This window comes from Dipteris shenzhenensis, chromosome 33, assembly GCF_047967505.1.
Source record: "Dipteris shenzhenensis isolate YYH24624 ecotype China chromosome 33, Dip_SZ_1.0, whole genome shotgun sequence".
NCBI classification, from domain to species: Eukaryota; Viridiplantae; Streptophyta; class Polypodiopsida; order Gleicheniales; family Dipteridaceae; genus Dipteris; species Dipteris shenzhenensis.
The window spans coordinates 20,396,829-20,423,402 of record NC_141628.1 but is presented as its reverse complement, the minus strand read 5'-3'; the positions used below and the strand labels follow the sequence as shown (position 1 = coordinate 20,423,402).

General features: G+C 46.0%; 2 protein-coding genes across 2 annotated transcripts; both read left to right on the top strand.

Moving 5' to 3' along the window:
* Positions 1–7,174: 7,174 nt before the first annotated feature.
* LOC147879808 (uncharacterized) lies at positions 7,175–7,643 on the top strand. The gene has a single exon (XM_087372127.1). The coding sequence runs from the start codon at positions 7,250–7,252 to the stop codon at positions 7,487–7,489; it is 240 nt and encodes a 79-aa protein (XP_087228253.1). The 5' UTR covers positions 7,175–7,249; the 3' UTR covers positions 7,490–7,643.
* Positions 7,644–13,208: 5,565 nt separating this feature from the next.
* LOC147879807 (uncharacterized) lies at positions 13,209–26,276 on the top strand. The gene is made up of 3 exons (XM_087371609.1): positions 13,209–13,283; positions 14,079–14,823; positions 26,215–26,276. Exons 1-3 carry the CDS (start codon positions 13,209–13,211, stop codon positions 26,274–26,276), a joined length of 882 nt encoding a protein of 293 aa, XP_087227735.1.
* The last annotated feature ends 298 nt before the right edge of the window (positions 26,277–26,574 follow it).

The following is a 26,574-nucleotide window of genomic DNA, read 5'->3' as shown; positions in this document are numbered from 1 at the left end:
AAGAAAGAGGGAAGTCTCGTAGCAAATCCAGGGCATGGAACATTGAATGTTACCACTGTGGCAAGAAGGGCCATATGAAAAAGGATTGCTACAAGCTGAAAAGAGAGCAAAAGGATAAGAAAAAGAATGCAAATTGGGGTGCAAATCAAAAGGAAGAGAGTCCAAGGGAGGACAAAGGAAAAGTGAAGATCGAGGAGATCAATCCAATCACACATGATAGTGACAATGACGTTCTCTTCATGTCTAGTTTATCTACAGAGTTGCTTACCACTTCAAATGATGCATATTCCTAGGATTGGATTTTGGATTCTGGTGCTTCATTCCATGTTACTCCCCATAGGGAATGGTTCTCCACTTATGACAGTGGAAAGACAAGTGTGTGCATCTTGGAAATGACTATGCATGTGACATAGTGGGAGTAGGTGACATAAAGTTTTCTTTTGCAAATGGGTCAGCATTTATTTTGAAACATGTGAGACATGTGCCTAAGTTGACCAAGAGTCTTATTTCAGTGGATCAACTAGATGATGCTGGTTTTCACACCACTTTTTGGGCTCTATGCTTTTGGCTAGGGGTGCCAAGTGTGGGACTTTGTATCCCTTACATGTATCAGGGGTATTTGATCATGTTGTTGTAATAACCAAGTAGCCAAGCACTTCTTTGAGGCATTGCAGGTTGGGGCACATGAGCCAAAATGGAATGAAACTCTTATGCCGTTTGGGTTATGTACCGCATTTGAGTTTCTTTGATTTTGAATTTTGTGAGCACTGTCTCTATGGGAAGCAGACTAAATCAGCCCATAAAAGAAGGGGAAAGAAAGAGTTTGAAAAGCTTAATTTGGTGCAGCGCTTATGCTATAGCTTGGAAGAGTGATGTCAGGTATTTCAAACATGGCTGGCCTTGGTTGAGAATCAGTCAGGTAGAACGCTTAAATGCCTGCGGACTGACAATGGTGGAGAGTATCTCTCATGACTTTCAGCATTTCTTTGATACACGTGGGATTAAGAGGGAGCTCACATCCCCTCGTACTCCAGAGCATAATCCACTTGCAGAAAAGATGAACCATACCATTCAAGAAAGGTTGCAATGCATGCTTTCCAATGCAAGTCTTTCTGGTGGTTTTTGGGCTGAGGCAATGAAGACTGCAGTGCATGTGATCAATAGATCACCTAGTAAGAGTTTGGATGGTGGTATTCCTGAAGAGGCATGGAGTGGCAAGAAGTCCTCTTACTCTCATTTGCATATATTTGGGTGTGAGGCATATGCACATGTGCCAAAAAAGCTTCAAAAGAAGCTAGATCCTAAGTCTAGGAAATGCATCTTTCTGGGTTATGGTGAAAGTGGAGAGATGAGCTATTGTCTCTGGGATCCAGAAGCAAAGAAGATCATACGCAACCATGATGTAGTCTTCAATGGGAAGAAGATGATAAGGCACCCATGAGGGATGTGGAAATGAGGAGAATCACTTTCCAGGATGTGAATCCACCTGCATATGTTGATAGACAGCAAGCTGTCCATGCACCAAATGTGCAAAAAATGGTACCACCAAGTACTCCCACAGGTATACAATCAAGGGTAGATGATGGATCATCTATTGGTGGAAATGATGAGCCAAATGTGGCTGATATGCAAGTGGGACACCAAGCTGAAATGCCCTTGAGAAGATCATCTAGAGTGTCTAGACCGCCTGATAGGTTTATTCCAGGGGTAGACTATGTGATGCTTACTGATTGTGGGGAGCCTTCTTGCTACAAAGAGGCTATGATGCGCGAGGATCAATGCAAGTGGGAGTATGCTATGCAATCAGAGATGAGTTCACTTATGAAGAATAAGACTTGGGACTTGGTTTCTTTGCCACATGGAAAGAAAGCATTGCCGTGTAAATGGGTCTATAAAATGAAGGTCACAGGTGATGATGTGCCTAGGTACAAGGCCCTTTGGTCGCTAAAGGGTTCAAGCAAGAGAAGGGTATGGAATTTGATGAGATATTCTCTCCGGTTGTGAAGATGACCACACTTAGATGCATGCTGGGACTAGTGGCATTAGAGGATATGGAGCTTATGCAGATGGATGTCAAGACAACTTTCTTGCATGGGGATTTGCATGAGGAAATTTACATGGTGCAGCCAGAAGGATTTGAAGAAAAGGGCAAAGAGCACTTAGTTTGCAAGCTGAAGAAGAGTCTCTATGGTCTTAAGCAAGTGCCTAGAGAATGGTATCAGAAGTTTGATGCTTTCATTCGGCGGTCCCAGGGTTTTAGAAGGAGAGAAATTGATCATTGTCTCTACACTAAAAGGGCTAAGGATAATAGCCTGATAATCTTGGCACTATATGTGGATGATATGCTATTGGCTAGCAAGAATACTTATGAGCTAGATGCATTAAAGGCCAAGTTGCATGAGGCCTTTGATATGAAGGATTTGAGACTTGCAGGTCATATTCTTGGTATGCGCATCACGCGTGATCGAAGTAGGAAACTCCTTTGGCTTTCACAAAAAGAGTATGTTACAAAAGTATTGCAGCGTTTCAATATGGAGGGGGGGAAGGCAGTGAGTACTCCATTGCCTCCATATGTGAAACTGAGTCATACAGATAGTACCAAATCAGATGAGGAAAGGGCCATGATGGCCAAGGTTCCTTATGCATCAGTAGTTGGGAGTCTTATGTATGCTATGATAGCCACTAGACCAGACATTGCATTTGCAGTGGGAGTTGTTAGCCGGTATATGGCTAATCCAAGAAAGAGGCATTGGGAGGCAGTTAAGTGCATCATGAGGTACATGAAGGGTACCAAGGAGATGTGCATCTGCTTTGGTAGAGGAGACATGCATGTACTTGGGTACACAGATTCAGACTATGCAGGGCATGTGGATAGTAGGAGATCCACTTCTGGTTATGTGTTCACCTTTGCAGGTAGTGCAGTGTTGTGGATGTCTCGCACACAGAAGTGTGTTGCTTTGTCTACCACAGAGGCTGAGTATGTTGCAGCCACAGAGGGTTGCAAGGAGGCTATATGGCTTGATCGGCTAGTGGGAGATTTGGGGATTCATACAAGTGTACCGATATTGCATAGTGATTCCATGAGTGCTATTCAACTAGCACGGAATCCGGTCTTTCATGCAAAGACCAAACACATTGATGTCAGGTACCATTTCATCACGGAGGTACTTGAGGACAAGTGCATAGAGCTTGTCAAGGTTCATACAGATGATAACCCTGCAGATACACTGACGAAGAGTCTACCTAATCAGTGGTTTGAGTATTGTCGTGTATTGATGGGCATTGGATAGTATGCTCATTGTCCTTTAAGTGGGAGGTTATGGGGGTTAAAGGTCAATGTGCCTTTACCCCGGTTATGTACAATACTCAAACACATATATAAATGAATGAAAAAGAAGATTAGGGTGGTTCTACACCCACCAAAACTTGTGTGGCTCTCTGTTTCTCTCTCCCTCTTCTGTTCTTGCTTCCGTTGAGAGCACTCTCAAGAACGTGTACCTGCAGGTGGCAAATCTGAAGCAGTCAGAAGGTGAGATGGTGCGTCGATATGTGGATCAAGCGGCCGTGCTCTTGGACTGTTTAATTGCCATGCAGGAGGACAATGCCGAATTTCGAGCTAGAATGACTCAGCATGTGATGGGCTACCTTGTAATAGGAGCAAGTGATGAATTTTGCCTCAAGCTTAAATGGGAGAATCCAGAGACCATGGTGCGAGCACAAGAGATTGCTCAAAATTTTGATAAAGTTCAATCTGGCCCCGCTTCAAAGAAGACGATTGTCCCTCCGCAACCCCCTCAATTCTTGCAACAACCTGGGGGGTCCAACTCAGGGGCATACTCCCACCACCCATCAGGGATGTATCCATTGCCTCCACCTCAAATGTATGGTCCTCCCTTAGATTCTTACCCTCCACAAGGTGTATATCCTCACCCTCCGCTTGGAAGATTTCCCCAGCCTCGCCCACAAGCCCCCCTCCTTCGTAGTCCCCTGGTCCCTCTTGCTAAAGAACCTGCAATCAACGACCTAGCCAAGGCCCTGAATGATCTTCATCTTGAGATGGTGGGCATCAGAAATCAAGCCAATCGCCCTCCTAGAGAACATGCCAATGTTGTGTGCTACGAGTGCCACCAGAAGGGTCATTATTGCACCGAATGTCCCAATATTTCAAGGGTGAATCTTCTAACTGAATCAGGCACCGAGGATTCTGACGTAGAGATCCTTGACCTCGAGAAGAGAAATCGTACCACCTCGGACTCCTCTCCAAACCGTGGACTGGGCCGCCCCAGGAAGAAGGTGATTTTCTCAGAGCCCTCAGATGCTAAGATGGCAAACCCACCAACTTAGAAGACTAAAAGATCTCGTAGGAGTAAGTAGTCGTGCCCTCGGATTTATCTATCGACTCAGGGCAAGAAGACTATTCGGTCGTTCAAGACCTTGCTCATCAGTCTTTGAGCATCACCCTCCCTCAACTAATAGCATTACACCCTAAGGTGAGACATGAGCTGCAACAAGGGCTCTCAACAAGGAGGAGCAAGAAAAAGGGAAAGGTACAAGAGGTTTCTTCTATCTCTAAAAAAATTGATCGGCACCCGCATACAATAGATGTCATCATAGATAATTACCGTATCAAAAGTGTGTGTGTCGATGGGGGAGTTGCATGTAATATCATGGTGCCCCGTATCATGAAAAAGTCGAATTTGAAATGCACAAGGCATTCCTCCACTCGAATCAAGGTAGCAGATGGTCGACGACTCGCCACCTTGGAAGTTATTGAGGATTTGCCCATCACTGTCAATGGGTTGACCACCACCGTCAATTTCTATATACTGGACATTGAAGATATAGGTAGGAGTTACCCAGCCATACTCGGGAGACCGTGGTTGAGAAAGAGCGATGCAGTCAGCTATTGGAAGACAGGACACATGTCTTTTGGTGCTTTTAAAGAGAAGATCCCGGTGCAACCAGGTGCCACTGAACCAGAAGAAGAGGAGCAAGACAGTGATACTCTCTCATCCTCGGTGTCTGAATCAATGGAAGAATCAGACGAGGGGGGAGGAGTTCTCAGAGGAAGAAGTTTACATGATGGGTGTGTCTTCAACCCCGCCACCTGCAAAAAGGTTAATAGCTAGTCCTCAACAGCTTGAATCTATACTTTCCCAAGACCTCACTCCGAGTGAGAAAGACGAGTTCCTAGAAATGTTCAAAGATTTCCCTGACCTCTTCGCAACTAGCTACCACCACCTTCGCCATGTGATCTGACCTCTTCGCAACTAGCTACCACCACCTTCGCCATGTGATTGCCATAGAACACAAGATAGAGCTGAAACCTGATGCGAAGCCAGTGGCTCAAAAGTATTGGAGATTAGGGCCCCTACAGATGCTTTGTGCTCAGAGTTACAGAAGCTTATAGAAGCTGGGTTTATTGTTGCATTGTTATAGGCATGGATATGGCTATTGAATTTTCTGTTGATGTTATTTTCCCCTGTCAAAAGAGAACGTCATGGTTCATTAGGTGGAGGTAAGGGAGGAAGAGTTATTTGTCCTCCTTTACAATAAATTTTTCCAATATCTTGGCCATTAGTTTTATCTTTTTTCTCACACTTCCAGATGTAAGCATGGCAAAAGTGACATTGATAAGACATAGAACCCAAGAGATGTATGGAGACATTAGATTACATGAGAGGCCACATTGAAGGATGTATGCCTTCCAAAGGAGGTAGTTCATGTAGAATTGATATTAAACCTCCTTTATTGTGATCAAAAACATAATGTGGAACGTTTCTGACTTAAAACATAAGTTTGGTCAACATATGTATCAGAATAGACATTCTTGCTATTGTATTTTGTGTTTGAAGAGCCTTTGCTCTAGCCATGACTCTTTTCCTAGCATGGAATTCTAGTGGCCCTCAACTTATCACCCAATGTCATAAATGAATGGATTGTATATTGAGGTTCAATTTCTCCTTGCATTGAATTACACATTTCCAAAGCAAGCATAGCTTTATGTCTTTTCAAACTTGTTCTTATTCTAGCACGCTCACGACATAAGGATCAGGTGTTATCTAGCAGTGATAGCAAATGTTGTATTCGTCTTCTTTGAGTTTCAAGACCAACTATCTTAGATGGAATCCTCCTTGAAGGATGCATTGAATATAGTTTTAATTTTTGTCACCTATATTCAGGAATATGAATCAAGATAATTTAAAAGAGAGCATGATTGTTATTTCTTTACTCAAGGTATCAACATGTGATTATACTATGAAAAACACGCAAATTTAATTGCAATAATGCCAAAAGAGATTAAAGATTTATATAATTCAAACACATGAATTGAACATTATATTTTAAACAATTATCTATTATTAAAAAGATAAAAAGATAATATAGAGCGGATCATCTTCCAATTAGAATGAAAATGAGCACACTAATCACTAGTTACTACAAAGTATAGGAGCTATGCATATATTTCAACCCCTGAATATCTCACACATGGCAATTGACACAAAAGAACTGTGTGCGGCATATTAAGGCTGCTCACTCCATGGCCAACTGAAAAAATTTATCGTGAAGTGCACGGAGCACATGCGGACGACAGTTGACCCAAATAATCTCCTTTATCTGCTACACCATTAGGTGTTGGTGACATTGAATGGCCCTCCATGGCCATCGGTGGTGTGAACCTAGCCTAAGCGAAGCAGTGGTGTGAAACTAGCCCAAGCCAAGCTACCAGACATGGGGCAAAAAGCAATTCATGAGTCGTAAAGTCTAAGAGGGTGGTACTCCAAGAGATAGTGAGTCCAAGGGTGGCACTTGGAAGCCTTTCCTCAGCTCGAGTCCTCCAAAGATGCCAAGTGGCAAAAAGCCCTCCTCCTTCATAGGTACAAGTGATATATACGTACATTTGTATATGTATATATAAGTAGCATGACTCGTCTACGACGGGTTAGAGACCCGTTCTACTGGGCCTAAAGGTGGGATCTTTAAAAGTCTTTAATCTCAGTTTCAAGATCCCCTCCACCGTGCGCACCGCTTGGCTTGGCTCTTGCGCGATGTACTCAATGATTCAGGTAGATGAGTGTGAGTTGTTGAACGAGATTGGTACAAAGAATCCCCCCTCTCCCCCCACTTTTCTACATGGAGAACTTTATATATCTACAAGTATGTATATATGTATATGTATATATATATAGAGAGGTCTCTACAACAATTTGTGAAGTGCTTCTTCACGAGCTTTGAAGAAGAAACCTAAATGGGAGCCATCGTAGCTTCTCTCATCACCATTGCTGCCCTTCTCCTTGGTTGGGCTGCCATGGAGCTCGCTTGCAAGCCTTGCCTCCAATCCGGCCGCAATGCCCTCAATAAATCTCTGAATCCTGACTACGATGTCGACGATGAGCTCGATCGAACTTATGTTCCCCCCCTTCCAGCCCCAAATTCAGTCGATGAAAAGCAACAGACCAGCAAAGGCTCCTCCAGCACGCTGGAGTGAGATCGCCTCCCGCAGTATGCATTCTTCTGCAAAAAAAGACACATGGGTACTTTCGGCCGCTGTCGCTGCGTACATTGTTGGATCGAGTTATACTCAACCACATCACTGTGTGTCTATTCAAATGAATCCCAATTGTGTAAAGTTGTGCAACGCTTCATTAATTTTTGTTATCATAGAATACGCAAACGTCAAGGGTCTGCATATGCCATCCATTTATGATCTGAATGTGAAAGCTTCCTAAAACGAGTGGTGCTTGATGATGGGCTTCAAAAATGAGAAATCATCTTTATCTCGCAAAAGGTATTACAATCGTTCCTGCATCAGGGTAGGTGAAATATTTTCTTTTTCGTTAAGGGACTGTTTTAACACGATGAAGAAGATGAGATTTCCAAATAGCATAAAAGAATTTGTAATCCAGGTAGTAAGGATAGCAACTAGATTTGGCCAGGATATCATGGCGACGAAGGTCGACACCTGGTTACTTTTCAGGAAGGAAAAAGGTTAGCCGTGTGCACTCCTGTTTCTCATTTTAACTACAGCTTATGCCATTGTATATGCCTCCATTAGATGGAATATTTTGTATTCTCGTGAGGGTAGAGTCTTATGCCTTTGATATCTCCCGTAGGCCAAAGATCGAGAAGCTGCCAAAATGGAATGGCAGCGTGGGCGATCTCTGCAGATGTGTATTTGTAGACTTGTCACATGAACACTTACACTTGAGCTTTACCACTTACATGAACGCTCCTTATTCTTCATGCAGAGTAATGGTAGAATGCTGTCTCAGAAGTCCGACCGATTGTGGTCACATTGGATGCTTTTCCTGTCAGCTTCCATGCAAGATTCTTGTTGTTGGAGTATCCTTCTTGCTTTCTCCTGGGCTAGTGAGGTCGTTTGAGTCGTAGGAGGAGGCCAGCTGCAAGCTAGGGATAGATTACTTTCAAGTAACTGATGGGAATAAATTACAGAATTTGAAAATAGCTGGCCACAAATTTGGGTTATATGTTTTTATTGGCCATGCATTTAGATGTGGCCAAATGCTTTGTTTAGTCACTCATACCTGATGTAAATGAGCTCCATCTCGACTAGTCCACTACTAACAGTATACTTCCTTTTTCCCCAAGAAAAGAACTTTCAATTAATGCTTAGTCTCTCTAGCAATCCATCGTGTCTCCTCTGTCCAAAGGAGAAGAGAAGGTTGCCAGATGTCTTGCCGAAATCTGGCTCTCTCCACGGGTCTTTGCCACTGATCATGAAAATGAACTGCTCCCAGGTGCTACGCTTTGCTACTGGCATCTCAGAGAATGAGGCTCCGCCCTGCTTGTCTTCCCCAAACTCTAGGTTGGTGAAGTCACCTCCAACAATCCAGGAGTCTACATCCGGAAGACACTCTGACAGCCTCCTCCAAAAGGCCGGGCGGTATTGTCTACACGTTGAGGCATACACGTTCAGGATCCCGATCTTGGACTCTCCCGTCCGAACTCCCATCCAAATTGCCCATCCTAGAATGAGCTCGCCCTGATTGTAGACCTCTGGAGCCAAAGTTTGTGAGACTGAGATGCAGACCCCTCCGCTCTGTCCTACCACAGGGGACCACTCCTCTAGACCTCTCCCTAGGAGAAAGTGATGGCGTTGTCTAATGTCTGAAGCTGAAAACATGTGCTCCTGAATCATAAGGATGTCCACTGCCCTGCTCTACCATTGCCATCTGCAACTCCTGCCGGAGTATCAGGTACTGCGGCTAGCTACAAACACGGTCATGGAGCCCATGTACATTCCAACTCACTATGGTCCAGCTCATGAGGATGGGGGAGTTAGGAACAAGGCTCTCCTATGAGTGGGTGCTTGTCCTAGAAAGACTGCTTTGTGTGATTTTGTCAGGGTTTTAGAGGGCGAGTAGTCAATGTCTGTGCGTCGCTGTACTAGTGTGGATATCAGCTCAATACCGATCTTCCGTGCCCACTTTATCATGAAGGAGGCTTCCACCCCGAACAGCTTTGCACACTTCTGGAGGGGCCAGAAGTGTGCTTGCTCCACCTTTGTCTCCAGCGGCAATTTGATAACTCCTGTCGCCAAACCACACACCAGCTCCTCGCACGTGAAGCTCAACTAAAAGTTCACCTCCGCACCGTAAAAGGTCTAGTCCATGTGGCCCCATCCACTCGTCCATCATGAGTGTAATCTGATTCCCCAAAATAGAATCGAACACCTCCAGGGACCATTTCTCCAACCCTGTGGAGGCAAACGGAAATCTCCAAACGAGGTGTATCAAAGATCCACTGCACTGATTAAACCCCCCTTTCAGGGTTGAAGGACCATGAGCGTTACCTCCAATGGTAGAGAATATGAGTCTGGAGTCTCTAGATAGTTCCAGGGTCCTAACCTCCAGAAGTCTCACGGTAAGGGACGCCCAGGTTAGAGGTTGGGAGCTGCTCATTGGGAAGACGAGCCTCGTTCCTCAGGATCCCTCCTTGAACGGCCTTGTTGCTGCGATGAGGAAGCAAAAGGGGGCGTCATCGTTCCCTTGCCAGCTGGTACGGGTGTTGAAGCGGAAGAACCTGCTTGCTGAAGTGGAGAGGGGGACGGCGGGAGAGTGAACGGTAGGGATGCGGGGGATAGAGGGAGGGGGGCGAGTGGTGAGGGTGACCATAGGAGGGGGGGCTAAGGGGGGGGGGGGAGGGGAGGGGGCGGGGGGAACCCTGGAGGGGGGGGAGGGGGAAGTGAAGAGGAAGAGAGGGAAGGGTCTGGGGAGGGAGGAGGAGGGACAAGGACGACCTCAGCCCCCCTGCTGATCAGGCTCGTCAGGGCTTTGGATCGGCTCCTCCACGGCCTCCGTCGAGCTAGCATCTGCAGCTTTTGCCATCACCGCATCTGGAGCTCCTGGGGCTCGTTGCCGCTGCAAGGGTGGGTGCGGAGGTTGAACCTCCGAAGTTGGAGGACCATTTGGATGGGCGGTGGTCCTCGTCGTTGCAAGAGGTGGCTCCTGCTGTTCCTCCTTCGGGGCCTCTCAATCAACCATGTTCCTCTCTCTGCGATTGGCCCTTTGCATGCGGCGCTTGCCGGCCTGCTTGCTTGGTTTCTTTTTCTTTTTAACCTGGGTCCAGTCTTCTTCTGAGGGGGTAACCCAAGGGGTCTGAGACTCCTGCTGCTTCTGCTTGAGAGGATGCTAGGCTTGGGCCTACTGACTCTATCTACTCTACGGAGGGGGAGGGGAGGTGTACGAGGGAGGCCATAGGGGCAATCTCTGGCAAGGTGACCCATGTGTTTGCACCGATGACGCTGGCATGGTAACCCAGAAATCTCCACCCTTTGGCGGAGTGTTCCCCCTTCAAGGGTCCCGAGAAGGATCAACTCTGGGAGGGACTCTGGGCTCTCAACCACTAGTCTGATCCTTGGGACTCCATCATCTGCTAGAACTGAGGTGGCCGACTCTGGCGGGGACTCGAGCACTGTGCTAAATGTCCGACCAATGGAAGGGAGGATGGCTCGATACTCCTTGGGGAGCCCTAGGAAGCAGAGTGGGGAGCCCTAGGAAGCAGAGTGTAACCAGGAAACGTGGAACATAGTGTGTCGTATCCATGTCCTCCACTGTGAACCCATGATACCAAGGAAAGAGGTAAACAAGATGTGGGCCAAGGAGGATGGGGCTCTGCTCCACAAGTGTCGAGGCAGTGTCGGGGGAGCTCAGCTGGATGAGGAAAACACCTCATCCATAGATGGTGACCTCCTGGATGTGGTCTCCTTCTAATGCCAAGCTCGCCTGGATCCACTCTCGCACCTATCTCCATGTAGGCGTGAGGTCCACAATTCTGCCCACAAGCGTCTTGTTTTGGAGGGACCGAATTGCCTGCTATACTTGTTGCTTGTCAGTTGGGGAAAGAAGAACCTTAATGGCCGTGGGATTCGAGGGTGCTGCCATAGAGCCCCTCTGGCCAGACCAAGGGTCACCATCAAGGTTTTCTTTCGCCTTAACAAGCGCAAATGCTCCCGTTGCAGGGAGGAAGAAGAAAAAGGGAGAAGAGCGTCAGAGAGGGAGGCGGGGTGAAGGGGGGTAAGGACGAAAGTGGAAGGAGGAAGGTAAGGAGGGCGAAAGGCGGAGAAGGAGGGGGGGGAACGAGAAGGCGAGGAGGGAGAGAAGGCGAGGGCAAGAGGCAAAGAGGAGGCGGGAGAAGGGAGCCAGCGGAGGGGAGGAGAGGAGGTGGTGGAGAAGGCGGAGGGGGGAGGTGGCGGTGGAAGGAGGCGGGAAGGGGCAGCAGGGGAGGCGAGAGGGACAGCAGAGAGGGGAGGAGAGGAGGGGGAGCAGAGGGAGGCGGGGGGGCAGGGGGGGAGGCGGGGAGACGAGGCGGGGAGAGTAGGCGGGAGGAGACGGGGAGGGGGGGCGGAGAAGGTAGAGGAGGAGGTTGGGGGAGGAGGCGGCGATGGGGAGCGATGGTGGAGGCGGCGGGGGAGGCTGCGGGAAGGAGGAGATGGCGGGGAGGGGGTAGCGAGAGCAGCCAGGTCTCATAGCACTTCTCCTTTTGCCTCCCCGGTGGTTCTGGTGAAGAAGAAAGATGGATCGTACCGCATGTGCATTGATTACGGGGATCTAAATAAGGCTACTATCAAGAACAGGTTTCCAATCCCTTGGATAGATGACCTATTGGATGAACTCAAGGATGCTCAGTTTTTCACGAAGATAGATTTGAGGTCTTGTTACCATCAAATCAGGGTGAAAGAAGAAGATGAGCACAAGACGGCCTTCCGCACAAAATGGGACTTGTATGAATTCACGGTGATGCCTTTTGGATTGACTAATGCACCGGCCACCTACTAGGCGTTGATGAACAAGATATTGCAGCCACTTCTTTTCAGATGTGTCATGTGCACGGATTGGTATCTGACGTGTACTGGGTACACAAGACTAGCTCAAGTAGCTTGGGGAGGCTTAGAGCTAGGCAGGCTTGATTCTTGGGTTGAGTGGCAAGGGTACGAACCATTTATAGGTCTTCGCCATTTTTGGCGCTGGGGCCCAAGTCTATAAAAGGGGCCCAGGGGGTTCAGTTCTCAGTGTGCCGATGGGAGCAGGTTTCGTTCCCAGGTGCTAGGTCTGTTCCTGGATTGAGTCGCGGACGCGCGCTTGCATCTTAGCGTAGCAAGGCCCAGTGGCAGATCCCAGGCTTCACAGCACCACCTGGTGGTATGGGACACCTGGCTGGTTTGGATCTGATTGGGGAGTTCATGCCAGTAGCTCAGCTCGTGGCTCGGAGGGGACATCTCTTGATTCGGGATCACATCTCGTAGATGTCATGGTTGGGTGGTGAGCAGCCTGCTCAGTTTCTCACGTTGTGTGTGTTTGTTTGCAGATCAGAGGTTTCAGGAGTGCTGGGACGTGTCAGTTGGTATCAGAGCCAGCTCCTAAGGTAGGAATTTCTGATGCGAGTACTTTGGATGATTTCTTCCTCCAGGTATGCCCCAAATTTCGCAATTTGCTGCTGCAAATTCTGGTTGGATCATGGGTTATCAGGGGTGGTCAGGATGTATGGAAAAAGGTAGGAGAAAGAGAGAGTCTAGATTTCGAAATTCTTGAAGGGTTGAGGTGAGAAAGGGATGAACGTAGCTGGGAGAGAGCAGAGGTGTAGGAAGGAGAGGCGATAGAGTAGCTGAGTGGCAGGCAAGCAGATCGAGGCTGATCGGGGCTGCGTGGGGGTCGAGAACGCAGAGATGGAGGCTGTGTTGGTGCGCCATGGCTGGAAGGATTTTCGGCCAGGGCAGGGAGAGGCGCAAGGAGCTGGAACAGGGTGCGGCCACCCTGTGGGAGGTGCTGCTTTTTTCGAAAAAGCACCACCCTCCAAAGCTGGGAGGGTGAGCCTTTTTTGGAAGCAGGGCTTCCTAATTTGGCTGCCCTGTTCCCTATATAGTTGGACAAGGTTCCAAGCTCAGCCATAGCCTTGCGAGAAGCCCTCTTTGCCTATCGTCTAGACTGCGCCATCAGGATTCGGGACAGCCTGCGACAGGCTGCCGTACAGCCAGCGTCCTCTACCGTACGCCCGCGCCAGCGTCCGTACACCTGTGCCATCAACTGTACGGACTGCGTCAGCATCCGTACAGCTTGCGTCAGCTACCGTACGCCCACGTCAGCAACTGTACGGACTGCATCAGCGTCCATACAGATCACGTTAGCAATCGTACGGATCACGTCAGCCATCCGTACGGATTGCATCAGCCATCCGTACGGATTGCGTCACCTGTACGGTCAGCAGGGGGATTCCGTACACTGCAGCCTGCAGCGAATTCAGCAAGGGGAAGTCTCCGGGTTTATTGCGCCCGCGGTTCGCCAGTTTTCAGCATCTTCTTCGGTCAGCATCTCTTGGGACGGTTTTTCTCTGCTCCACTCTCCTTTCAGCTTCGATTCCCTCAGTTATTTCTCTCAGTTTATATTCGTTCAAATCAAATTTCAGATATGTCTGATCTTGCAAATCCCGAGTTCACCATGGGAGATCAGGATTTGGATTACACTCCTGTGGGAGAGGAAGACCAAGGTCTTTATGACGATCTGATTACGAAGAAGGCCTTCAGTGAATTCACCACTGCTCTAGATGGCAAATTTGAGCAGGTTAATGCGAATCAAACGGGGTTGACACAGCAACTCCAAGGGATTCAAGCGACTCTCACTCTTCTGGCTAGCACCATGCAAGCACTCACGCATGTGGATGCCATGGCTTCAGTGCTAGGCCCGAACATAACTCCAGATCCTTTTCCGGGAGATCAAAAGTCTCGAACTAAGGAGGTTGTTGACACTTGGTTACACAAGTGGCAGGTACACTTCCAGCTCCACCCGTACTCAGATGAGAAGAAAATCCAGCTTGCAGCCGGTTTCATGTCAGGTAAAGCATTGCTATGGTGGAAGGAACTTCAACCTAAGCCGGATACATGGATAGATTTTGAAGGGGTCTTCAGGAAGGAGTTCCTGAAGAAGGAGGACGATTATGATATCGTTGGCAAGCTTAAAGCCCTCGATATGTCAAAGCTGAACTTGTCATTTGAAGTTTATCTTCAAAGGTTTCGAGATTTGCAGACCAGGGCCACAAAGATGGATCCAGTGACCTTGTTAGGTTTCTTTGTGGATGGTTTGCCAGATTCATACAAGTTGCAAATTAAGAACAACAAATGTACAACGTTGCAAGAGGCCATGAATTACGCGTGTATTTATGATGATACCATGGCCGGTGCAAAAGCAACTACAGTTTCCGACACGAGTGGAAAGAACAAACGCAAGTTCTTTCAGCCTACGACTGGTACCGGGGAGACGAAGTCTACGGACAACGCCTCCAAGAAAAACTTAAATCAGACAAAGAATGGTCGAGCCCGTTTCCTTCGCACATTGAAGCTTAAGAAAGAAGGACGTTGCTTCTATTGCGAGGAGCGGGGCCACACCAAGAATGAATGTCCAAAGCGAAAGAATCAAAAGTTAGTGCTTGGACCGAAGCTCCAGGCCGGTCCAGGTACCAAAGCCAAGGGAGCGAACCAAGTTTCGATGACAGGTATTTCTGTAAATGTCATTTCCTGCCCACTTTCTTGTAATTGCACTTTCAATACTTTGTTGTTTGGTTCCCATTATCTTTTCCGAGTTTATGGAGAAGTTATGGACCAATAGGTTCACATTCTTTTTGATCCGGGCAGCTCTCACAACTTTGTTAATTACAAATTTGTGCAGAAGATGGGGCTGTCCACAGTACCTAGCGATCACACCTATGAGGTGCAGCTTTCAGCTGGGAAGCAGTTTTGGCATCGCAAGGTTGAAGCGCTTCCTATCCGGATTCAAGCTTACACAGGGGCTCTTACGTGTTATGTTATGCACCTGGAGCATGTAGACTTGTTAATCGGAATAGAGTGATTTAAAACCCACAATATTCAGATTGGATGGACGGAGCATACACTTTCTTTTGTAGATAAGGACACCCAATTTTATATTCAGTGTGATAAAATTCCCTCTTCTCAGGGACCTATTGTATCTGCGATGCAGCTTTGGAATATATTAAACACTTCTCATTATGATGTCTATCAGTGTGTTTTGATTCCGCTTTCTTCATTTGTTGTCTCTGTAATAAACAAAAATGATTTAAGTGTGTTTGAACACCGTGAATTGAGAATGTTGTTAGATAGTTTTCAGGATGTATTCCTTGCTCAACTGCCGGAAGGTTTACCTCCAGAACGGGCAGTAGATCATCGCATAGACTTAGTCCCAGGGGCTCAACCTATTAGTGTACCACCTTATAGGATGAGCCAAGTAGAGGAGGATGAGTTAGCTACCCAGCTACAGGATTACTTGAATATGGGCTATATACGCCCAAGTAAATCACCCTGGGGTGCACCTGTCCTCTTAAGAAAGAAGAAAGATTCTACCTGGAGAATGTGTATAGATTATAAACGACTAAATAAAGTAACAATTAAGAATCGATACCCTCTACCTCGTTCCGATGATCTGATAGACCGTTTGGCCGGAGCAAAGTATTTCACTAAGATTGATTTGCGTACGGGTTATCACCAAATCCGTATCTATGCTAAACACATAGATAGAACCGCATTCCGAACTAGGTATGGTCACTACGAGTTTCTTGTTTTACCTTTTGGTTTTGACCAATGCTCCTGCTACTTTTCAGCAGATGATGAACGATTTGTTCAGGGATTTTCTGGGCAAATTTGTTGTAGTGTTCTTAGATGACATCTTGGTATATAGTCCAACGCTTGAGGATCACATAGGACACCTCCGGATTGTCTTAGTAATTCTAAGACAGCATAAGCTCTATGCCAAGATGAGTAAATGTGACTTCTTTATGAAGGAGATCATTTACTTAGGACACAAGATTTTCTTCTGAAGGTATTAGCATTGATCTGGATCGCATCCAGAAGGTTTTAGAATGGCCTATCCCTCAGACTGTGAAACAACTTCATTCTTTCCTAGGATTTACGGTATTTCTACGGAAGTCTGTGCGTGATTATTCACATATCACGGCACCTTTGACAAACATATTGAAAGGTCGTGGACGCAGGTCTACCCAGCCGATCTCTTGGAATGATGCAATGAACAAGGCTTTTGAAACCTTGAAGTTTTCTATCAAGGAAGCACCCGTTCTTGCATTACCCGATCCTACCCGGCCTTATGTTTTAGAGGCCGATGCGAGTGATTATGCGATTGGGGCAGCTCTATTCCAAGAGGGCAGACCTGTAGCTTTCGAGAGTAAGAAGCTAGACGACACTCAATATCGTTGGCCCACACTCGAGAAGGAACTTTATGCTGTAGTGTATGCTCTTAAGGTTTGGAGACACTACTTGTATGGTTCAAAGTTCCTTGTATTGACTGATCATCAGTCAATTAAGTATGTGTGTCATGGATCTGAATTGAGGGGACGGAAAGCTAGATGGGCAGAATTAATGCAAGATTTTGATTTTGAAATACGTTATCGTAAGGGTTCATTGAATAGTGTGGCGGATGCCTTAAGTCGAGTTAAGTTTGTAAATGCTCTGTCATTTACGGAAATATCCTCAAACCTATTTCAATCCTTGAGAGGGCTATACGCAACTGATAGTCATTTCAGTTCTTATTGGCAGAGAGTCCAGGATGGGAGCTCCATGGTTGACCAGGACTCAGGGATTGTGCCACCTACGGTACAGGCGGCGGGAGGTCAGTGGATGATTAGGAACGGCTTGCTGTTCCTGAATGAAAATATTTGTGTGCCAGATGTTCTGGACGTTAAATCCAAGATTCTCTGGGAGTGTCATGATGCTCCTAGTGCTGGACATCCGGGTATACAACGGACTCTGTCTCTTGTGAAGCATACCTTTTATTGGCCTAAGATGCGTGCATTTATTGAAAACTATGTAGTAGGTTGCCGGGTTTGTCAGGTTACTAAGGCAGAACGCCTTAGAAGTGCGGGTTTATTACAGCCATTACAGATTCCTGGTAATAAATGGGAAAGTATTTCCATGGATTTTATTACTGGTTTGCCTCGTACGCGCAAGGGTCATGACTCCATTTGGGTCATAGTCGACCGTTTGACAAAAATGGCTAGATTCTTACCTACTAGAACAACTATTTCAGCTGTTCAGCTGGCTCACGAGTTTGTGGACCACTTGTTTAAGCTGTATGGTTTGCCCTCTGACATAGTCAGTGATAGGGACTCAAAGTTTACAAGTAACTTTTGGACACTTGTTTTTGAGAAGTTAGAAACTACTCTGAGTTCCTCGGATCATGCACAATCCGATGGCAGTACAGAGAAGGTTAACCAGTTGGTTGAAGACATGCTTCGGGCATATGTATCTAAGAGACAGTCTTCATGGGATATGTATCTAAGAGACAGTCTTCATGGGAGGATTATCTACCTATGATTGAATTTGCTTACAACAGTGCAAAGCATTCTAGTACTGGTTACGGTCCTTTTATGCTTATGTACGGGTTTCAACCTAAGTCACCAGTTATGGTTGGATTAAAAGGAATTCAAAATGATGCTGCTAAGAACTTCTTGCTAGACATGTAGGAAATGTTGCAGTTTGCCAAGGAGTCTATTAGAAGTGCCCAAGATTGGGACAGATTTTATGCTAATAGACATCGTTCACCTAGAGAGTTCTCTCAAGGAACGATGGTATATTTACGAATTTCCAAGGAATCCAAGAGCCTAAGTACTGGTTTGGTTCCGAAATTATCCCCCAGATACTGTGGCCCATTCAAGGTCATTAAAAGAATTGGACCAGTTGCATATCGACTAGAATTGCCTCCTGATGTTAAAGTCCATCCAGTCTTTCATGTCAGTAGACTGAAAGAAGTCTTGGGTGCAGATGATCAACTTGTTTCTCCTCACGAGATAATAGAAGTTACAGATTTGACTTTTATTCCACACGAACCTGAGTGTATTCTTGAATTTTGTGACAGACAGATTCGTAATCGATCTATCACGGAATACAAGATCAAGTGAAAGGATCGTGTTGAGGAGGATGCAACATGGGAGACATTACAAAACCTCCAGAGAACATTTCCAAGTTTTTTAGCGAACTCAGGAGTGAGTTCTTAGAGGAGGGGGAGTATGTCATGTGCACGGATTGGTATCTGACGTGTACTGGGTACACAAGACTAGCTCAAGTAGCCTGGGGAGGCTTAGAGCTAGGCAGGCTTGATTCTCGGGTTGAGTGGCAAGGGTACGAACCATTTATAGGTCTTCGCTATTTTTGGCGCTGGGGCCCAAGTCTATAAAAGGGGCCCAGGGGGTTCAATTCTCAGTGTGCCGATGGGAGCAGGTTTCGTTCCCAGGTGCCCCGGGGGTCACTCTTCATTAAAGGGGGACGTCACCTGCGTGCATGAACTTCAAGAAAACCCCCTATTTAAGATCCATGTAGGATTTGAAGGGAGAAGGTAAGAGGGAGAAGTACAAGAGAGAGAGAGTGAGAGAAAGAGAAGACTCCAAATGTGCGGGTGTGTAGTGATGAGCCACACCACAAACTCTTAAGTTTTATTAGGATTAGGTTTTCCCCCTATGACTGTCTTAAGACAGTCATAGGTGTCATATCTTTAATAAAGGGGTGGCAATGTGCCTTTACCCCAACAACCTCCCACCTAAAGGCCAATATGCCTAAAGGGGAGAAAAGAATAAAAATTACAGCAATATACAGTTACTGTATACAAGACCATAAAATAAGAGTGGTCTCATCCTAATCCCATGATGTGGCGGCAATGTGCAAACCGCTCTGTAGGCAAGCTCTTAGTGAGCAAATCTGCAGGATTATCATCAGTATGCACCTTCACAAGCTCAAGTCGCTTGTCTTCCAGTACCTCCCTGATGAAATGATATTTCACATCTATGTGCTTGGTCTTCTGATGAAAGACCGGATTCTTTGCTAACATGATAGCACTCTGACTATCACAATGCAAAACTGGCATATCTCCTGTAATGCCCAAGTCTCCCACCAGCCGAGTAAGCCATATTGCTTCCTTGCAAGCCTCAGTGGCTGCAACATATTCAGCTTCAGTAGTTGATAGTGCAACGCATTTCTGCAACCGAGACACCCATGATATAGCACCTCCTGCAAATGTGAAAATATAACCGGTAGTAGACTTCCGGTTATCTGCATTCCCTGCATAGTCTGAATCTGTAAAACCATGCACCAATGCATCCTGCCTACCATAGCATATGCACAAGTCTTTGGTACCCTTGAGATACCTCAAGACACCTTTCACTGCTTCCCAGTGCCGCTTGCCTGGATTTGCCATATACCTGCTGATGACTCCCACCGCAAAAGCAATATCCGGACGAGTGGCAACCATGGCATACATCAAAGAACCAACTGCAGATGCATACGGAACCTTGGCCATTTCAGCCTTATCATCATCTGATCTAGGGCTGTCCTTACTGCTGAGTTTTAAATGTGGAGGCAACGGGGTACTAATAGACTTCCCCCCCTCCATTTTGAACCTCTGCAGTACTTTGTCAATGTACTCCTTCTGTGACAGAAACAAAAGTCCCTTGGACCTGTCACGAGTAATCCGCATGCCAAGAATATGGTTGGCATCACCCAAGTCTTTCATGTCAAAAGACTTATGCAGTTGTTTCTTTAAAGCACTAATCTCATGCTGAGATTTACTGGCAATCAGCATGTCATCCACATATAGAATGAGTAGCATCAAACTGCCATCCTTTGCCCGTTTGGTGTACAAGCAATGATCGGTTTCACACCTATGATACCCTTGAGACTGCATGAAGGCATCAAACTTCTTGTACCATTCTCTTGGTGCCTGCTTGAGTCCATACAAGCTCCTTTTGAGCTTACACACAAGCTGCTCTTTCCCTTTAACAGCATATCCCTCTGGCTGACTCATGTAGATCTCATCATGGAGATCTCCGTGAAGAAAAGCAGTCTTCACATCCATCTGACATAAATCCATGTCCTCATGAGCAACAAGAGCTAACACTGCTCTCAAAGTAGTCATCTTGACGACAGGGGAAAAGATCTCATCAAAGTCAATGCCCTTCTCCTGCTTAAATCCCTTGGCAACCAATCTTGCCTTATACCTCGGTAAAGCATTTGAATCCACTTTGACTTTGTAAACCCACTTGCATGGAAACCTTTCTGCCTGCAGGTAGCTGCACCAAGTCCCATGTATCATTTTGAAGTAAGGAGTCCATTTCTGACTGCATGGCTTTCTCCCACTTGCTTTTCTCTGTTCTTCCCATAGCTTCCTTGAAGCTGGAAGGCTCACCACAATCTGTCAGCATGATAAAATCAGCCACATTGTTGGCTCCTGGAACAAACCTGTCAGGAGGCCGTTGTACACGGGTGCTTCTCCTAACAAAATGTTCCGGATTAGGCTGCTGTCCAGCCTGTTCGTCATGCATGACGGGTGGCTGTACCACCATATCTGGCTGTTCTACAGCCCCATCTGCTGGCATATCCAGTGGTGCATCATTGGCAAAATTATCTGGCTGATTTCCAGCCTGTATACCCTCTTGAACAGGGTTATCTGCAGCAGCCTGCTGCTGCATATAAAACGGCATTCTTTGCTGTCCAACATCATCATAAATAACCCTCCTGTATTCCACAGGTTGCACGGGTTCCTTGTGTACACTATCCTCTTTAAAGATAACATCATTGCTGCGTATAATCTTCCGTTTAACGGGATCCCATAACCTGTACCCCATTTCACCTTCGTCACCATAACCCATGAAGATGCATCTGAAAGACTTTGGTTCCAGTTTGGTGCGCAGTTCTTTGCGTACATGAGCAAAGCACTCGCAGCGAAATACACGTAAGTGCTTATATGAGGGTGGCTTGCCAGACCACACCTCCTCTGGCACTTTCAACTCCAAAGCCTTGTTTGGCGACCTGTTAATAATGTGAACTGCTGTTTGCACGGCTTCTGCCCAAAAGCCATGGGGCAATGCAGCATAAGACAACATACATCGAACCTTCTCCTGAATAGTTCGATTCATTCGCTCACTTACACCATTTTGAGATGCATTATGAGGGGCTGTGAGTTCCTGTTTGATGCCCTTAGCTTCGCAAAACTGCACAAAAGCATGTGACACATACTCACCCCCATTATCGGATCTGAGGCATTTCAGCCTGTGACCTGTCCGATTCTCAACCTGAGCGACAAACTTCTTGAAAGCATCTAAGGCATCGCTTTTATGCTTCAAGAAATAGACCCACACTCTGCGTGTGGCATCATCAATAAAAGTAATGAAATACTTTGCACCCCCTAGTGATAACTGTGGCATCTCACACAAATCAGTGTGCACTAGATCAAGCGGTGCTCTATTCTGGGGAGTTCTCCTCTTATGAGGAGTCACAAAATGCTTGCCAAATATGCAATGATCACAAGTAGGCAAATCTGAAAAAGAAAGAGACGACAGATAACCCAAACGTGACAGTTCTTGCATTCCTTTAACAGACATGTGTCCCAACCGGCTATGCCACAATGAAACCTTTGGCAGCTCGGTTATGGCAACAACATGATTACCCACACTGGAAACATAAAGAGGGTACAAGGTATCACTCTTAAAACCCTCAGCCACTACAACCTGGCCATCAGTAATCACCCATTTGGAATCCCCAAATGTGGTGTGGTAACCACTGTCATCCAATAAGCCAGTGCTAATCAGATTTTTCTTGATTTGCGGCACATGGCGAACACCATCAAGCATAAATGTGCGTCCATCAGGGAACACTATCTGTATACTGCCAACCCTGCAATCTGACATGCATAGTTGTTCCCAAGGTGAACAACTCCATGAGTACCTGTGTAGGAAGTAAACCACTCCCTATGAGGAGTAACATGAAAAGAAGCACCTGAATCCAAGAGCCAGGTGTGCATGTCATGGCCATCAATAACCAAGGTATGTGCAATTACAGCAGAAGAACATAATACCTCATGTCTGTCACTGTCACTGTCCTCTGCTGCAACATTCACTGCATCCAAGTCATCTACCTTGGCCTTGCCTTTGCCTTTACTTCCACTGCCTGCATCCTTTACTTCAGTCTTCTTGGCTTTCTGATCCCGTATAAACTTGAAGCACTTAGACTTCACATGTCCCTTCTTGCCACAATAAAAGCATTCAATATCCTTTTTACCACGGGACTGACTTCGGGATTTGGACTTACTAGCAGATCTCCCCTTCTGCTGAGTCCTGCCTCTTTCCTGTACCTGCAAAGCATTTGAAGACTTGCTGCCCGCATTATTTTTCCTGCTCATCTCCTCCATGAGGAGAGAGCTCTCTACATCAGCATATATAAGAGTGACATTCGAATTAGACAAGGTGGTCTTGAAAGTGTCCCAACTCTCAGGAAGGGTACACAACAAGAAAGTAGCCTTGAACTCCTCATCAAGGTTCAACCCCTGTGCAATCAGCTGTGTAAAGATGGCATTGAACTCACTCAAGTGTGAGGTCATAGCTGTACCTTCCTTCATGCGAAGATCAACCAGCTTCTTCAACCAATACACCTTACTGGCTGAACTCTTTTGGGCATACAACTCTGCTAGCCTCTGCTATACACCATAAGAGGTCTTTTCAGCCTGAACATTGTACACAAGAGAAGCACTGAGAGTAAGCATGATAGCAGCCCTCGCGGACAGATCTAGCTCCTCCCATTCATCATCTGACATCCCAGATGGCTTGACACCCTTCACCCTTATGGGCTTAGAAATCTTCTTAAGCAGAAGTACATTCAAACACTGTTCTGCCCATAATGCATAATTGTGTGCCCCTTCCAACTTCTTTATGTTCAGAATTGATGATTCACTTCCCCCTGATGCCATATCAGATAAGGAAAGTAACTGACTCCCTGTAAGTCAAGAAAGACTGAATAAAATTCTGATTTCTCAGAAAAAACCTGCTCTATCAAGAGCCAGGAGCACTCACAATAGTGCTGTTTTTTACTGTCAGAACATCTGCAGCACAACAGAAAATTTCTCTCCAGTTACTGTACCTTCTGACACACTGTACCGTGCTCAAATAGGCATAAAAAACAGTAATTTCAGAATGCTGCAGCTGCTCCACAAGTGCTTTAACAGTGCATCATCAGCTGACAAGGCACAAAACACTGCTGTCCTGATCACTTCTCCCACCTCAGATGAGGTATTGCACTGATTTAATATGACTTGGCATACACTGTTTTGTTCACTGAAAAAGAGGCTCCAGACACTTCAGCCTGTCACAAACCTGCAACAGAAAATGGGACAAATCCCAAGCAATCACCCTTCTTCCAAGGGGATAAAAGGCATCTGAGGGTCTCAGACAGTAACCCAAGTGCTCTCAAGCAAAATCTGGGCAAAAGCCCCTTGATCTGACACCTGAACCAAGTGAAGAACACCTCAACACTGAGGTAGCATACAAAATGTAGCGCTCTCCTGGCACTTTCACCTGACAATGCAATGCATAAACAGCCCTGTGTACACAATAACAACACAGATCCCAATGTATAGACACTGAAGAGAATCTTTTGAGCACTGTCAACGATGAACAGTTAGGGACCGAGTAAACTCGATGCGCCCTGGCCAAGCGTGGCTCAACTGAGATTTTCCAAAGTGTCGTACACAAAATGTGACCTGCAAGAAAAGTCACTGAATACACTGCAGAAACAAGACTAATGTGGGCTCCCTGGCTCCACACTGCCTCAAGGCATACACTGCATAAGCTTCCAGACAAAAGCCCTTTGATAATGTCACCCAAAAGCTGAGATTTCACTCAGCAAAAGCATAAAAATCCTCTGCAAGATCAAGGCATTACCTTCCCAAAACAAGATAACTGTGCAATCAACCACACACTGTGGTACTGGTCACCTCAAGCACGAGGGAGATGAAGGTACTTGCTGTACTTTCAAAAAACACAGTTTTGAGAACTGAAAATGATCCTGAATGAAGAGCAGAGTGCTCTTTCTCCTTCTCTTTTACTCCCAAAAAAAAACTGATGTACCTGCTGTACTTTTGTACCAGTGTACTTGTGCAGAGTACCTGTGTACCTGCTGTACCTCTGCAGGGTTCAGAAAAAAAAATTTCCGAAAAATGTACTTCTCTTGATGCAGATCCCTGACGAAGGAGAAAAGACGCCCCTTCCTGTCGCAATCCGTACGGCGGTCGAAGGTACCAGTCGAAGGTACGGTGTCCGTACGGATGTACGGACGGCCGTACGTCCGTACGACTGTACGGCGCGACCGCGCGATGCCCAGATCTACCCACGCGTGCGCTGCTCGGCGCCGCCCTGCTGTAGCCCACGATGCGCCGCCCTGCTTCAGCCCTCGATGCGCCGCCCTGCTGCAGCTCGCGATGCACCGCCCTGCTGCAGCCGCCCTGTTGCAGCTGTCCCGCGCCGCCCTGCTGCAGCTGCCTGCGCTACTTGCTCTATGTCAAGGGGGCACAAGCTCTGAGGGAAGTAGAGGTAGAGGGAGCTGGTAGGCAGGGGTAGGGAGGAAGTGAGGCTCTGATACCAGTTGAAGGGAGAAGGTAAGAGGGAGAAGTACAAGAGAGAGAGAGTGAGAGAAAGAGAAGACTCCAAATGTGCGGGTGTGTAGTGATGAGCCACACCACAAACTCTTAAGTTTTATTAGGATTAGGTTTTCCCCCTATGATTGTCTTAAGACAGTCATAGGTGTCATATCTTTAATAAAGGGGTGGCAATGTGCCTTTACCCCAACAGGATTATAAAACACCCCTATTTAAGCTTATAAGGTACAAGAAAAAGTCTAGTGTGCTCCCCCCCTTTCCTTAAACCTACGTCAAGACGGCTATCCTATTTTGTCAAACAACAAGACTATAAGACGGCTATCATATTTTGTCAAACATCCATCTGTCATCCGCACACCCTCCGCACACTTGTTACCATACATGGTTAGCATGGTAATTCTTGATTCAAGCCTAATAATGATGATAACAGCATTTGTTAAAGTTACATCTATCAAAATAGATGTTCTTGATTCATGCCTAATAGTGATGATAAGAGCACTCATTTGTTGGCATTACATCCATTACATGCTAATCACCTACATCGACATGCTAACCAAGGCAACATTATACCATTTTGCATACGTATTGACTGTACATCTACAAAGAGTATACATATCCACCAATGTATTTCCATACGTAAAGCTCTTGAAATACTATCAAGATGTCTTTTCAAGTAAGCCTAGCCTCCTTCCTTGCCCAATACATATTCTCCAAGTATGTTGGAGGAACAGATACGAGGTATGATGATCCTTTGAATGGACAAGGCTATAAGTGGCATAGCCTGGGCATCCCTTAATCCCATCTCCTTTAATCCTCAATGGGAGCAACAGGTGTAGTTGGCCTTATCGAAGCTAGCTGCATATCATATGCATTACCTCCTTACAAAGGTGTAGCAGAAGCAATAACTAGATCTACAAGACAAGCCTCATCACCTCTAACATAGCCCCATATACTCTTACCAACTAACACATTATTCACCATAAAACTCCACATGGAATACTTGGTTCCATCCAATTTATCCTCCCAGGCCAAAACTTCAAACACGTCTCCCGAATTTAGATTCAGATTTTGATTCTGAACCATCTTAGATGTATGCATAAACTGCCCACTGATTCACATGCTGTGAATGGTATTGCACCAACAAAATCACATTAACCCACTAGCCAATGCTTGGCTTAACAATGCACAAACCTCACTGAACTTCCAATGCAGACTTGTACTTGCAAAACATGAACTAATTTGAATGTTGTATTGCCAAATACAGAGGTAAACAGCTCCAAATCCTTTCCCATAATTGGCAACAGTCTCAAAACCTGCTCAGAATAGTGTAGACAGCAACTACATTCACTGTTATTGGGGCGGACAAGCTAGAAAGCTGTAGTAGACCCAATATATAGCATATAAGAATGATTACACACTAACATAAACAAGTTTCTTCTCCCTTAAAAAACAAACACTAGAATGAGAAAGCTGAAAAGCATCTTGGATGTTTAATAGCAGCAAATATGAAGTTACACAAGAGTAACACCTGAACAATCCATGAATCTAAACCAAAATTTGATAGAGTAGAAAACATAAAATGCATCTTGAATGTTTACTAGAAAAACTAAAAATTAAACAAGAG

What these genes read in the sequence shown, in the direction of transcription:
- LOC147879807 (XM_087371609.1), top strand. Translation starts at nt 13,209, where the DNA reads ATGGCTGGAAGGATTTTCGGCCAGGGCAGGGAGAGGCGCAAGGAGCTG. An exon ending in GTGCGGCCACCCTGTGGGAG is followed by an intron (nt 13,284 to 14,078) that starts GTGCTGCTTTTT and finishes AAATTTGAGCAG; the next exon opens with GTTAATGCGAATCAAACGGG. An exon ending in CTTAAATCAGACAAAGAATG is followed by an intron (nt 14,824 to 26,214) that starts GTCGAGCCCGTT and finishes TGCCAAATACAG; the next exon opens with AGGTAAACAGCTCCAAATCC.
- LOC147879808 (XM_087372127.1), top strand. Translation starts at nt 7,250, where the DNA reads ATGGGAGCCATCGTAGCTTCTCTCATCACCATTGCTGCCCTTCTCCTT.